The sequence below is a fragment of the Hemicordylus capensis genome, chromosome 1 (genome assembly GCF_027244095.1).
Source record: "Hemicordylus capensis ecotype Gifberg chromosome 1, rHemCap1.1.pri, whole genome shotgun sequence".
NCBI classification, from domain to species: domain Eukaryota; kingdom Metazoa; phylum Chordata; class Lepidosauria; order Squamata; family Cordylidae; genus Hemicordylus; species Hemicordylus capensis.
This window is the reverse complement of record NC_069657.1, coordinates 449,593,465-449,607,709: the sequence shown is the minus strand read 5'-3', so window position 1 is coordinate 449,607,709 and position 14,245 is coordinate 449,593,465. Positions and strand designations below refer to the sequence as shown.

General features: G+C 43.7%; 1 protein-coding gene across 1 annotated transcript; it reads right to left on the bottom strand.

Annotated features, from left to right (window-relative positions):
* Positions 1–581: 581 nt before the first annotated feature.
* On the bottom strand, positions 582–8,554 carry LOC128323947 (zinc finger BED domain-containing protein 4-like). Its single transcript, XM_053247937.1, has 2 exons — positions 8,502–8,554; positions 582–2,742 (listed from the first exon to the last, which is right to left on the bottom strand). The coding sequence occupies exon 2, from the start codon at positions 2,731–2,733 to the stop codon at positions 907–909; it is 1,827 nt and encodes a 608-aa protein (XP_053103912.1). The 5' UTR covers positions 2,734–2,742; positions 8,502–8,554; the 3' UTR covers positions 582–906.
* Between the last annotated feature and the right edge of the window lie 5,691 nt (positions 8,555–14,245).

Genomic DNA, 14,245 nt, shown 5'->3' with positions numbered 1-14,245 from the left:
TCCTCTTGGAAATGCTCTAAAGATGAACACCGGCTGAGATTTTGGTAACTTTTATTTTAATATATCAGATCCATTCAAAGCAGGGTTAGGGTTGCATCTTTTGGGTAATTTTCTTTGATGTTAACTTATGAATTTCAGTACGTTGTATATGTTTTCTCTCATGTTTTGCAAAGGTTTTCTTTTATGTATGGTTTGTGTTTTGTATTTAGAAGGACTCTGTCTAATTCCCTTGGAGAAATCTTTGAATGTTGATACAACCTACATTCCCTTTGGAGGAGTTGAAGAAACATTTTTGAAGGATACTTTGAAGAACACCATACACCAGGGAGGATGTAAAGTTTATCACGTTTGGGACATAACCATTTCACTTCTGAGGAAGCTCGTTGGGAAACAAGGATTTATCATGGAACCTTGTCAAGTGATTCATGTATATTTAGTGCTTTACTATAATAAGTGACTTAAGTGATTCATGTATAATAAGTGACTTATATTAATGAAGTGATTTAAGAAGTTTTATTCATTTGGATATTTCTTGTATTGGATGGTAACTTTTTTCTTTGTATCTAGAGATGAACACCGGCTGAGATTTTGGTAACTTTTATTTAAATATTTCAGATCCATTCAAAGCAGATGATTAAGCAACATACATTTTCATATGTCAATAAACCTTACATCTGCAAATCAGGATGTGGTGTAAATTCCAATACAATATCCCAATTCTGTTTCATGCAAAGAAGATTTAAAAAGATGTAGCAATGCAAGACAGTCCTAGCTATTAGCACCAGGTGTTGCAAAATCCCAATAATGCCAATGTCCTAGTGCGTCATGTCCTTCCATGAAGCCAAGACTTTGTGAATGGTTACTAGACATCAACTTCTGCAAAGTGGGGTGGCATCTCTTCTCGTCTCAGGACATGGACTGGCTTCCAGTTTCTGTGCTAGTATTGGAGACCCCGGATCCCACAGCTATCCAGTTTCTGTTCAGTCTGTTGAGTGCAACCCTTACCTCACATCTTCCTGCTATAATCAAGTCTTCAATACCAAGCCCTTCCCTCAAAATGAGAGGGGCGGGAGGGCATGAGAAATACTGGAATGCCACCGTAGAGAGGGATGGCCAGATGTACTTTTTTTTGATCCAGTAGACCAGGGGGTCCATTTGTAAAAAAGCAGGGCCTATGTTGTCCTGAAGGTAGGATTCCAGTTCTTGGCTTGCTGTCTCAGTCAAAGAAGGAGTTGCATAAGCACTAGAAAAGTTTAAGTATTCCTTCTCAATCTGCTGTGTCACCCAAAACTTCAATTCCAACTTTTTCTTCTCCATGTCTCCCTTCAGGTATTTATGGATGTGGTCCCTGAAGCAGGGATGAAGCAAGGTTGCAGTCTGGTACAGAAGGTTTTCTCTGTCTATACCTAGCTTACTATGGTTTTCCAGAGATTTCAGCAGCTCAGTTGCAAAGCGAGTAGCAGCAGCAGAAACAGTAGCTTCTGACTCTTGCTGCAGCAGCGGGAAGCATCCTTTTACCTTGTCCTCAAGCAACTGGAGCTCAGGAAGGACTTGGCCTAGGTTAGCATCTTCCTTCCGAATTGCAGTGATGGTCTCTTCAAAGGGCTTCAGGAGGCAGGCCAGATGGTGCATCAGGCACCAATCCCGATGTGTAAAGAAGAGGCCAGGGATCTCCAGCTCAAGAGCACTGAATGCCTTCTGTCGGGCAAGTAGAAACTCCAGAAAGAGAAAGAGGTTATTTGATGGCGTTGGGATCTTCTCATGGAGAAGTTCCTGGGGGAGGCCACACAGCAACTGCAATTCTCTTAGGCGTTTGTGAGCCACTGGGGATTGCTCAAAGTGAATGCTGACTTTGCATAGGAATTGCCAAACCCATAACATATGAGAGTCTACCTTTGTCACCTTTTCCATAACTCCTTTTATCAGCTGGCCCAAGCAGTCAACAGGGGAAGCAAACCATCCCAGACAACAATCCCCCACTGCCTGTGGCACTGCCATTGTAGGTGTCACCACATACCCCACTTGCAGCTGCATGGGATGGAACCACTTGTCCCTCGCCCTCTTTACTCTTTGGAGTATGGTTTCAGTCAAGTTGCTCTGCTCAGCCTCACACATGATCATCACTGCCTGGCGCCTGCACAGAATTGAACCATTGTTCACAGCCCAGTGTGCTATGAAAAGCAGACAGCCTGTGGTTGGTGCAGTCTCCCAGTAATTAATGGTGAAATGGACCATTGTGCAGAGGGACTTTCTCAGGTCTTGCTTAATTGCTCTACCGATGTGCTCCAAGGTTCGTTCATTTGAAGCAGCATCTTCACCTGGGGACAAAGCCTGGCCACTTTGGTGTCCAAGGAATTCAGCATTGCTTGCACTCGCAGATGTACTGTGCAGCAGTGGGGTTCCATCACTGCCATGGTGGCTTGTGACACTGGAGGCAGGGAGTGATGGAGTTCTGGGATGCATGGGAGGACCAGGGATTGCATCTGGTGGGCCTAGCGAGCAGAATACATCTTCCTCCTCGGGGAGAACAGTGAGCACAGTTGAGATGTTGAGCTCTGGGATGGCGGACTCCATGCCCTCTTGCTTCACCTCTGACGATAATGGAACTGTGTGGCTCTTTTGTCTCTCATACGCAGCAAGAGCTTGAGGGGTTCTCTCCCAAGGGCTTCTAGGCACATGGTCTTCAACTTCCGTATTGGGTGCCTCTTCTGGTTTGTCGCCTAAGCATCTCATGGTGGTGAGCTGCCAAGGAAGATAGAGGACTACTTAACAATAGTATTATTTATTCATACATTCCAAGTCCTGGTGTTCTGTGATAGCCAGGAGTACAATCTGTGCATCAGCAAGCCCCTCAGTTCTTAGTTCCTTCATGGGCCTATTGGTTGGCTCGCTTTAGGGAGCCTGGGACAGCCAGCTGTTTTTGTTTGTACCTCTGAACTTGTCAACCGCCTCCTAGAAAATGTTTAGGAAAACTCCCTCCATTTTCTCTTGGAAAAGTTTGTTTTGCTTGCTCTCAAAAAATTTCACATGCAACAATTGGTCATCAGAACATTTCAAAAGAAGCTTGTATGTCATAAGAAGCAAAGCCAAATATCCACAGTGTTTCATTAAGAGAACATTCACATTCTAAAATAAAAACCTGCTTTTTCTGGGGTAAGATCAAATCAGTTGATTGTTCACACCATTTAAGGCTGAGACTTCAGCACCTTCATTCTACTTTGCTCTCTCTCCTGCAGCTGCAGCTAACTGAGCCACTTGGTTAGTAACAAGGATCCTAATCAGAAGGTAAACTACAGATTTGCTCAGCTGAAGAATTCCTGTCCTTTTTAACAAGGGCACTAGAAACTGCTCTAAGGCTGCCATACATAACACAATGTTGGAGATAGAGTTCCAGTGCACCAACCTTCTGTACCGACTATCCTAATGAACACTATTATTTATTTATTTATTTATTTATTTGATTTCTATACCACCCTTCCAAAAATGGCTCAGGGCGGTTTACTCAGAGAAAGAAAAAATATAGATTAGAAGATGGATCCCTGTCCCCAAGGGGCTCACCATCTAAAAAGAAAGGTTAGATACCAGCAACAGTCACTGGAGGTACTGTGCTGGGGGTGGATAGGGCCAGTTACTCTCCCCCTGCTAAATAAAGAGAATCACCACGTTAAAAGGTGCCTCTTTGCCAAGTTATCATGGGTTAGGGGCATTAGAAGTAGAGGTAGCTAGTGAGGGTCTCTTTACCTCTCCCTGTTTTACCTCTGCTTTATGACACCTGCCTTGACTCCTCAGGCATTTCCTGTGAGAGTCACAATCCCTACCTTTCCTCTTGGAAATATCTCTCTCCCCCTCTTGCCCTATTTATTATGTAGCCTATAGACAGGATTAGGTATTTCCTAGCCAAAGGCCAACGTAAGGTAGAGTGTGCCATCAAGTCAATTCCGACTCCTGTCGCCCACAGAGCCCTGTAGTTTTCTTTGATAGAAAACAGGAGTGGTTTACCATTGCCTCTTCCTGCACAGTACACGATGCTTTTCAGCATCTTCCTATATTGCAGCTGCCCAATATAGTACCAGTGGGGATTCAAACCGGCAACCTTCTGCTTGTTAGTCAAGCATTTCCCAACTGCACCACCAATAAATCTTAATATTTTGATTCTACAAGAATCTAGATGTGTCTTCTCTAAATAGCTTCAACAGTTCTACTCTAACTGGAGTGGCTAGCTTCCTTAGTGCTCCGCTTATTAATCACAAAACCCATCAAGGGTAAATTACACCCACCTACACAAAACACAGCAGAATATCCTCTACCTGATGGGCACTGCACATACAGAGATGTTGATGTACTGGGACCTTTGCATATGCCACATCTACCTATGTTGGCATAGTTTGAAAATGCAATTCAGTGAAAGCTTGTCACAGGGCATATTGTATCAATGATTGCGGAGTGAATGGTTCAAAACAGCAAGCACATGTTCAAAGAGACTTCACGGGATGGCACAGCCCCCAAGAATGTGATTTTCATGGGGATGCAAGTGGCCTCTGCCCACTCATGGAGGTCACAAAAATGGAATGTGCAGAGGCCTGAACATCCAGGAGGTCGGCAGGGGGCTTGGAGGAGCTGGAAATGTGCACGGCAGCACACCGTTGGAGACTGGTGGGGTTCTCCAGTCAAGAAAAACCATAGGCTCTGGGACAGTAGAAACAGACACAAGAGCAAAGAAGGCAAAAGGAGTTGGCAACCCAGCCCAGCCAGAGTTGCAAAATGAGTTATCAACCCAGGCAAACTTAAGCAAAAATGAAAACCACCACCACAAACCGAAGGGTTTGCACGAGCAAACAGTAGGAGCCAGAATGAAAACTAAATCCAGACTGTCAGTAACCCCAGTACAAGCATACCTGGGAGAACAGAACACTGGGGCTCTACAGGCAGGTTAGGAAAAGAGAAACATGACCTGAGCGTGCTGCACACGGAAAGGTGACCAGCATCCCAGATGCAATTAAAGCCAAAAACATTAAGACAGCAAGGTAACAATCACTTAAGAATTTATTTATTTTTAAGGTTGAGTAAGAGAGGCAGCATGATTGAGTGGGGAGCAATTCACTCATTTGATGGACAGGCTGGAGAATCACGGCCCTGGGAGGTTTTCCTTTAGAAATACCAACTGCTCCACCAAACCAGGCTCCAAGCAAGTGTGGTGGGGTGTCACAATGTCACCCACCTATGAGAACACCCTCCTGCTTGGAACGCTGGATGCTGGGCAAGACAGCTGTACCGGGTGACTCAACAGATCTGGTCACATCTGCCTCCCTGTCACCCAGTAGACCAGGGGATTGCAGGTCTCCTTCTCCACTGCTTCTGCCAGGTAGTCTTACCCCCATGGCCCCTGCACCTGCCTACAGCTAGGCAGGGCACCCAGAGCGGCTTGTCACGTGTAAGAGTTAGTAATTCTTATTCATAATTTTTTTTATATGGCTGCTCCATAAGAAGTTGTGCTCTGGGTGGCTTGCCAAGTCAACACCGACCACATACACACTTGCAAGTATAAGCCAATCAAGCCATACAGAGCAAAGAGACATGCCATACTAGGAAGCAAGTTAAACATGCCACCACAGCCTACAATAAGGAAAGAATGAGGCTGAAGGGGGGGGGGGAATCCAACGATTTACAAAATCATAATCTTATATAAGCCACAGGTATATAATCCATGTGGTATGAAAGCAGAAAGAGATGCCTGCCCAAATGCCCTTACCGAGCACACATTCATCCACTGATGCTCTTCAAGAAGGCCATGCCAAGAGGGGAGGCAACTGTTTATCCTTCCATCCATCTTATATACCACCCAAACCTTCGTTTCTGGGCAGTTAACTTTTGTATGTGTTTTATGTTAAAACAAATCAACAGTTTAAAATCAACCATAAAATGTATAAAAGATTAGGTGAAAAAATGGGTTTTCAGGTGTGTTTTTTTAAAAAATTGCCAGAAATGGGGAGGATCGTATCTCAGCAGGGAGCGCATTCCACAATCTCGGGGCAGCGACCAAGAAGGCCCATCTCTGTGTAGTCATCAAACAAGTTGGTGGCAATTGGAGATGGATCTACTCAGATGACCTCAATGGGCAGTGGGGCTCATAGTGAAGAAGCGCTCTCTTAAATACCCAGGGCCTAAGCCGTTTAGGGCTTTATAAGTTGTAAGTGAGGAGAAACCTAAGTACGTAGAACACTGCTCTGGGCTCCTTGGAGGAAGAGTAGAATATAAAATGTAAAAAACCCCACAAAAACTAGAACTTTGTATTTTGTCCGGAAGCCTATTGGCAGCCAGTGTAGCTCCATCCGTAAAGGAGTAATGTGGTCACTCCGAGATGGCCAAGAGACCAACCTGGCTGCCTCATTCTGAACCAACTGAAGTTTCCGGACTATGTACATAACAGACCATGTAGAGAGCATTACAGAAGTCAAGTTTGGAGGTTACCAACAGATGTAGCACTCTTTTGAGGTCATTGATCTCAAGAAATGGGTGCAGCTGGAATATCAGCTGGAGCTGACAGAAAGCACCCCTGGCCACCACCTCAACTTGAGAAGCCAGAGAGTGGTACAACTCCAGAAGTACTCCCAGACTGCAAAACCTTTCTTTTTGGAGAAGTGTGACCCCATCTAGAACAGGTAGATCAAAATCATCTATAGAGTTCTGACCCTGCACAATAAGGACCTCCATCTTATCTGGATTCACCTTCAGTTTATTCTCCCTCATCCAGTTTAGGCAGAAGCCACAAGACAAGCCCTGCTGGCATGGACCTCAGTGTCAGGCACTGGAAACCTTGAACCAGAGATGAAGACATCTTGCTCTGCATCATTGTGGCAGCTCACCAGAAGAGCTGCCCTACCTGCCGTGCATAGGGAGCATCAAGCCTGCTGACTAGAACAAAGTACTGAAGCCTGTGAAGTCAACAATTCTCATGTGATCCAAAGTTTCAATTGAGTTTCATTTGGCCCTATAAAGCCTCTGATGTTGACCTGCCTCCATCTTTTGAGAGAAGACCAATGTTCTCTTTAGAAACATAGGAAGCTGCCATATACTGAGTCAGACCATAGGTCCATGTAGCTCAGTATTGTCTACCCAGACTGGCAGTGGCTTCTCCAAGGTTGCAGGCAGGAATCTCTCTCAGCCCAATTTTGGAGATGCCAGGGAGGGAACTTGGAATCTAGATGCTCTTCCCAGAGTGGCTCCATCCCCTAAGGGGAATATCTGACAGTGCTCACACTTCTCGTCTCTGTTTCATATGCAACCACGGTGGACCCTGCTTAGGGGACAAGTCATGTTTGCTACCACAACACCAGTTCTCCTCCCATTAAAAAGAGTAATATCCATACCTCCTTCCTACAATCCAAGGAGGATTACATGAAACTCTTTCAGGTTTTTTTAAGCAGCTTTGTTTGGGTTCTCAGTTTCCATTATTTTTCCGATTTGATTTTCATGTTTGTTTTTCTTCTGACCGTAAACTGCCCCAAAGAGTCTTCTCCTTCAGGAGCTATATTATTTATTTATTTATTCGATTTCTATACTACCCTTCCAAAAAATGGCGCAGGGCAGTTTACACAAAGAAATAATAAATAAATAAGATGTCTCCTTGTCCCTAAAGTGCTCACAATCTTAAAAGAAACATCAGACATACACCAGCAACAGCCACTGGAGATATTGTGCTGTGGAGGGGGGGGGGGAATAGGGCCATTACTCTCTCCCTACTAAACAAAGAGAATCACTACATTAAAAGGTTCCTCTTTGCCCAGTTAGCAGGGGTTATTCCAAGTTAGCAGGGGTATACACATTTATTAAATAAATCTACAGTCAAAATATGAAGCCACAACCCTTCTGTGATTTTAGAAGACAGGCATTTGATAGGCGAAGCAGGAGAAAAGGCTTGCCTTGAAGTCCCTCTGAAAGGCAAGGATGGAAGAGAGCAGAAGATTCTAACTGCTCGGTGGTAGAGAATTCTGCAGCCTTGGGGCAATTGTCCAAGGCCTGCTTCAGGTCTCCAGGGTTTTTTATTTATTTATTTCTGTAATACACAATTGAGGCAGCTCAGAAGGGTTAACACTATAGAAACAGCGGCATTCTAAATAGAAGACTTTGATCAATTCAAGCACCTGCAGCAGTCTTGTCCATCTTAGTGGTTTGCACAGCTGGGAAAGAAGAATAGGAAGAAGGCTGGGGTATGTGGAAAGACAGGAAAAGGACAAGCCCTGCATTATTGCAGGACCAGGGGCAGGGGGAAAGCAGGGGAGGGGGCCCTGCATGCCTTACATGAGATTAGGTGGAAAGAAAGGTACACTGATATGCAGTTGGAGAAGCTATCACCCTGGAGTTTTCCCAATTGGTACAATTCTCAACCTGGAGAAACTCCTGGAACTGGCAAGTCTACAAGTCAGAGGACTCCTCCCATCAGTAGAAATATCACTCACCCCACACTTGCAAGTTCAAAAAAAAAAAAAAAAAAGGCTACTCACTTGCTCAAAGCAGAACCAGCTTCTCTGAACAATAGCCAGTTGTAACAACAAGGTCAAACAGGCCACTAGAAAGAGCTCTAATTTTTTATAAGAGGATAATGACTGGCGGAGTTGCTGGCCCCAGCCAATCCCCTGACAGCAGACAAAAGGCCCGTTAACCTGGTTCAATTGAACTGAATGGAGAAGGCAAACCACAGCTGAAGCTTTGGGGATTCTTTGCTATCAGTGCTAAATGCTAAGATTTACTTAGGTGGAACTGAGTGAGTAAGGAAGCAGAAAGGAGGAAGAACTTAGTGGCACAACTAAGGGAGACAGGGCAGGAGGGATATGGGGGAGTGGAGTTTAAGAAGTCTAATTCATTTTTTAGAATTCCTGACTGTCTTCTAGTTTGTATTATATACCTCAAGCTGCCTTGTATAATCTCAGTATTGTCCATCTAGGTCAGTATTTTCTATCCTGACTGGCAGCATCTCCTCAGGATTTCTGACAGAATCTTTGGCAGCCTGACTGGTAACTGAAGGACATGAAACAGGCTAGGAAGAAATTGACAGTTTCACGTCAAAAACATGCAAGTTTAATATCAGAGTCATTTTGGCTCAAGTTCTACAAAGACAGGGAATCGGGACCTATGACTTAACATACATGTCACATGATCAATGTGAGGGAATGAGGCCTAGACCTCTTGTTTTTTGTAAATAAGCCCTTGTATTATAAATGAATTATAAACTGCATTAATACTCCCAAACCTCATAGGAACATAGGAAACTGCCATATACTGAGTCAGACCATTGGTCTATCTAGCTCAGTATTGTCTTCACAGACTGGCAGTGGCTTCTCCAAGGTTGCAGGCAGGAATCTCTCTCAGCCTGATCTTGGAGATGCTGCCAGGGAGGGAACTGGAAACCTTCTGCTCTTCCCAGAGTGGCTTCATCCCCTGAAGGGAAGATCTTCCAGTGCTCACATATCAAGTCTCCCATTCATATGCAACCAGGGCAGACCCTGCTTAGCTATGGGGACAAGTCATGCTTGCTACCACAAGACAAGCTCTCCTCTTCATTACTGTAAATAGACTGTATGTATAAAATGCTTGCAAAGTCCACGAGTGACTTGCCTTGCAAAGAAAACTGGCAGGGATGAGCGTTCATGCCTGCTGTACCTTAGTTTCACTTTGAGAATATCAGTGTGACAGTTTGGTTTTGGAGGGGAGTTTTGAAGGAGGAGGGAATCTGGAGTCTGAGTGAGACAAGAGATGAAGTTGGAGTCTGTGAGAGTGAAAAGAGAAGCGAACTGCCTGCAGTCAAAGCTGAAAAACATGAAGAAAGTCAGTTTGGAAAGAGACTACAGAACTAAAGAATTGCTGTCACAGAGCTCTTAAAATCACTGGCAGAGTGGCATAATCTCTGCAGAGCTGAAGTTGCTAAGAATTGGAAAGAACAAGACCTGTGGCTCAACTAAAGAAAAGCCAGAGTTGCTAAAGGTCATCATCAAGGACACTAAGTTAAGGCTCAGTGAGAGTCAGGTTACTGGATGCATTTTTGACCTAATTTTTCATCCTTATGCTCTTTTGGTTGATGGTTTTGTTTTATAGATACTAAGTTTGTGAAACAACTTTTAACTGAAATAATTGCAAAGTAAAATTTCTGGTTTACCTCTAAAGGAAAACTGTAGCTGCTGTTTCCCCATCCCAAACCAGTCTACGAAAGTTTGTTTTGTGGCAGAAACAAAGTTTAAAGGCTGTTGTGGTAGACTCCACCTAAAGCACAAAAGTCTTCTGGGTGGCCCTGGTTAAACTGGTAATTATCAAGGAGATCCATGTCTCGTGGTAGCACAGCAGGGTGGATCCTCCACAATCAACAATGAGGTTGTGCAATGTCACAATTTGTGCTTGCTTCCAACTTGCCCTCCAGGCCTCCACACTTGTCCTTGGTCTTTGAGGCCCAAATCAAGATGGAGAGGATGGAGTTCCTGGCACTAGGAAAGATATCCCACTTTTTTTTCCCCTGGATTGCCTTATGATAGATCTGAGCTATTATACTGTAGTGTTAGAAGAAGCCCCATTATATTGCATGCCCAGATCCAGGCCTTGAACTCCCACATCATTCAGCAAGGGAGCTCCTAGGTCCAGGGAATGCAATGCAGTGCAAGCCTTCCCAGCTAGAGCACTGTGTGGCCCCTTTCATGGGCTGGAGTGGCATCCTCATTCTCCTCCTCCCCTCTGCTTGAAAAATAGAATCAGAAGGACCAAATACTCTAGAAGACATTAGTTACTCTAGCATCTTCTTTAGTCTGTGGGATCTTAGACTATAGAAAATGTTAAAGTTGTTAGCTTCTTCAACGTCTATGATCTCTGACAGAAGAGATGCAAGCCCGTGATAGATGGGCAGCAGAAAACCTTTCACCCTGAGTTTTGGCCAAGTCAGGATTGGTGGTGTCATCTAACCTTTACTGGGGGCTCTTGCAAACCGAGCAAAGAGGCACCTTTTAAAAGTGGTGGTTCTCTTTATTTAGTAGCGGGGGAGCAACTGGCTCTATCCATCCCCAGCACAACATCCCTCCAGTAGCTGTTGCTAGTGTGAGCCCTTTGGGGACAGGGAACCATTTTATATATATATATATATATATATATATATATATATATATATATATAAAACCACTTTGGGAACTTTTGTTGAAAAGTGGTGTATAAATATTCATCATATTAGTATACTGCCCTATAAAACCTCCTTTGTGTTGTGTCACGTTGATGAAGGGTGCTACAAGGTGTCCCCCGCCCACTGCTGAACCCGTCCTGCAAGCTCATGATGTAAGCAACAAGCAGGCATGCATCAACTCACAGAGGAACTTCTCCACAGTAAGGTTGAGATGCTTCATAAGGCAGCATCTTATGACAAGGACAAGGTGGAACATCTTTGCTGGTGCCAGGCACTTGGTCCTCCCCATCTTGACTTGCGCCTCAAAGACCAATGGAAAGTGTGGGTGCATGAAGGGCAGGTTTTAAGCAAGCACAATTTGTAACATTGCACAATATTATTACTTATCATATGACATATGTGTTAAGGCATCAGATTAGACTCCAAGTCTGAGCCAAAATGAGGTCTCCTTAACTCTGGTTTTAAATCAATAGATTTTTTTAAAACGTAAAAGGCCCATGGGGTCTGTAAAGGAAATTTATAATTACAGTGTCAGCAATTCAGTATTCTCCCCAAGATCACTTGTAGTGTTAATTCTAAAGAGACAGGGAATTGAATTTTATTTTATAAATGTATTAAACCATTGTATTATATTCTGAATTACAGTACAGTCGCATTATCATCATTGTGATACAGTACAGTATAAACTGCACTATCTTAGAAGGTGCACATGAAATGCTGGGAAGTGTAGTCCTTTCCAGCATTTTTCCTATAGAGCTCTATGGGGAAAGCACTAGGAAGGACTATACTTCCCAGAGCTCTGTGTGCACCTTCCCAGATGGCACTAGGACTTGAAAGGGCTGTTTCTCTTGAAGACCCCCTCTCACTCCGTGTGTGTGTGTGTGTGTGTGTGTGTGTGTGTGTGTGTGATGTAAGTGCACATGTGTTTCTTACTCTGGGTGTACGGTTTTGTTTCTGTTGGGTGTGCTTGTGCTTTTGTTGCAGGTATCTGAACTTATTTGCATGTGTGTTTGTGTTTCTTGTGTTTATGTGCTTGTGTTTTCTTGTGTGTGTTTGTGTGCTAGTGTTTCTGTGTGCTACATCTGCCTATTTTGTGTTTGCATATGCATGTGTTGTGAGCAGGTTCTTGTGTGGATTTGCATTTGTGTCTGTGTGAGCATGTTTGTGCATGCATATTAATATATGTGTACATTGTATGTTCTTGTCTGTTTGGATGTGCACACATATTTCTGGATTCTGTGCATGTGTTTCTCTGTGTATGTGCATTTGTGCATATTAATGAGTGTGCTTTTGTTGAGTGTTTACATGTGCATGTATTGTGTTCATGTGCACATATTTGCAGTGTGTGTGTGTTTGTGGTGAATTTCTCTGTGTTGTGGGGTTTTTTTGGCATGATTTTAACTTTTCGTGTCTAAAATGAAACTAGGTGACATACTAGGTGCATGTTTATTTGTGTTTCTGTGTGAGCATGTGTACATTTTCAAAATCATTCCATAGACCATTTAAATACCACTGTTTCCCATGCCTTCTGACTGCTTACCTGGCTTACTCCACCTATATCTTCCATGCCCCCCATTCAATGAGAATTCCATAACTAATAGAATAGGTATTGCACTTGCAATTGAAATTACTAGCTGGCTGCTCTTTCCAGTTTCAGAGGAAAGAGGACTGGCAAATGTGTCACCATTCTGGCTTCATTGTCAAATTGGCCACACTTATTATATTTTGGTCAGGCCTTGCTAGCCAACGAAATTACTGGGCAGGAAAATCTTAATAACATTTGAACTGCTCCTCAAAATGTCACCAAAATTTCATGAAAGGCTGTCTTCCTAGACAAGTCTGAACAGAATACTTCCATTATTTTCATCAAGTTAAAAAGAAATATGTGATCAACCTCTTCCTATATCGCTGCTGCCCCATATAGGTGTTTCCCATAGTCTGGGAAACATACCAGTGGGAATTCAAACCAGCAACCAACATAAAACAGATAAAAAATGAAAATCTTAAAACAATTTAAAACCACAGTCCAGTTAAAAAGCTTGGGTGAATAACTGTGTCTTTATAGACTTTTAAAAAGTTTTCAGAGATGAGGAGGTTCTTATTTCAGCAGAGATCACACTCCAAAGTCTCAGGGCAGCAACAAGAAGGCCCATCCCTACGTAACCACCAGACATGGTGGTGGCAATTTTGGATGAACCTCTCCATATGATCTCAATGGACGGTGGGGCTCATGGCAAAGAAGACATTCTCTTAAATTCCCAGGGCCTAAGTTGTTTAAGGTGCATTTTGCCTGGCAATGTATCGGCAGCCAGTGTAGCTCTTTCAATACAGGAGTTATAGGGTTTCTCCAAGATGACCCACAGATCAACCTTAAGGTGGTGCAGGTTAAGTACAATATGTATTACTAGAAATAGGCAAAAAGTCACTATTTTGAGGATTCAGAGGGCCTACAGGAGAAGGTATTGCTCAGGTGGCTGCCCAAAATGCAGGGGGGGGTAGCTTAGGTGAGGGCCTAGATTGTATGTGTGCATGGTCCAGATCTGGCTATTTTAGCTCTCTAGCCAGCTCTCTAACAAGGAGGGCACTGAGCTTCAGCCATGAGCAGCTTTTCTTTGCAGCTATTCCTAGCATGATGCTCTAAATAATACGTCTCAAAGAATCTAGGCAGCCGAGCTGAAACCAAGTTGGTTCTTCACAGTTTTCCCATGAGCAACAATTAGTTTTCCCTGCCCAAAGGAAGACATTTCACGAGTGGCCTCTTTGCTTTCCATGTCACAAAAGCACACTAGAAATGTACAATTCCCAAGCCGAGAGAGAGAGAGAGAGAGAGATTCTCTATTCTTCCCTTTTCAGAGCTAGTGTGTTCTAGTGGTTAGAGTTTTGGAGTTGGAAGACCTCCCAGATTCCAATCCCTGAACAGCCATGAAGACTGACCTTGGGCTAGTCTCACTCAGCCTAACCTCCCTCACAGGGCTGCAGTGATGATGAGGATCTAACATGCATGCCACTCTAAACTCCTCAAATGACCAGTGAGATATTATCTTATAAATACATATTTGAGAGAGGCATATCTACTGAGATTCCTGTAGTCTT

What these genes read in the sequence shown, in the direction of transcription:
- LOC128323947 (XM_053247937.1), bottom strand. Translation starts at nt 2,733, where the DNA reads ATGAGATGCTTAGGCGACAAACCAGAAGAGGCACCCAATACGGAAGTT.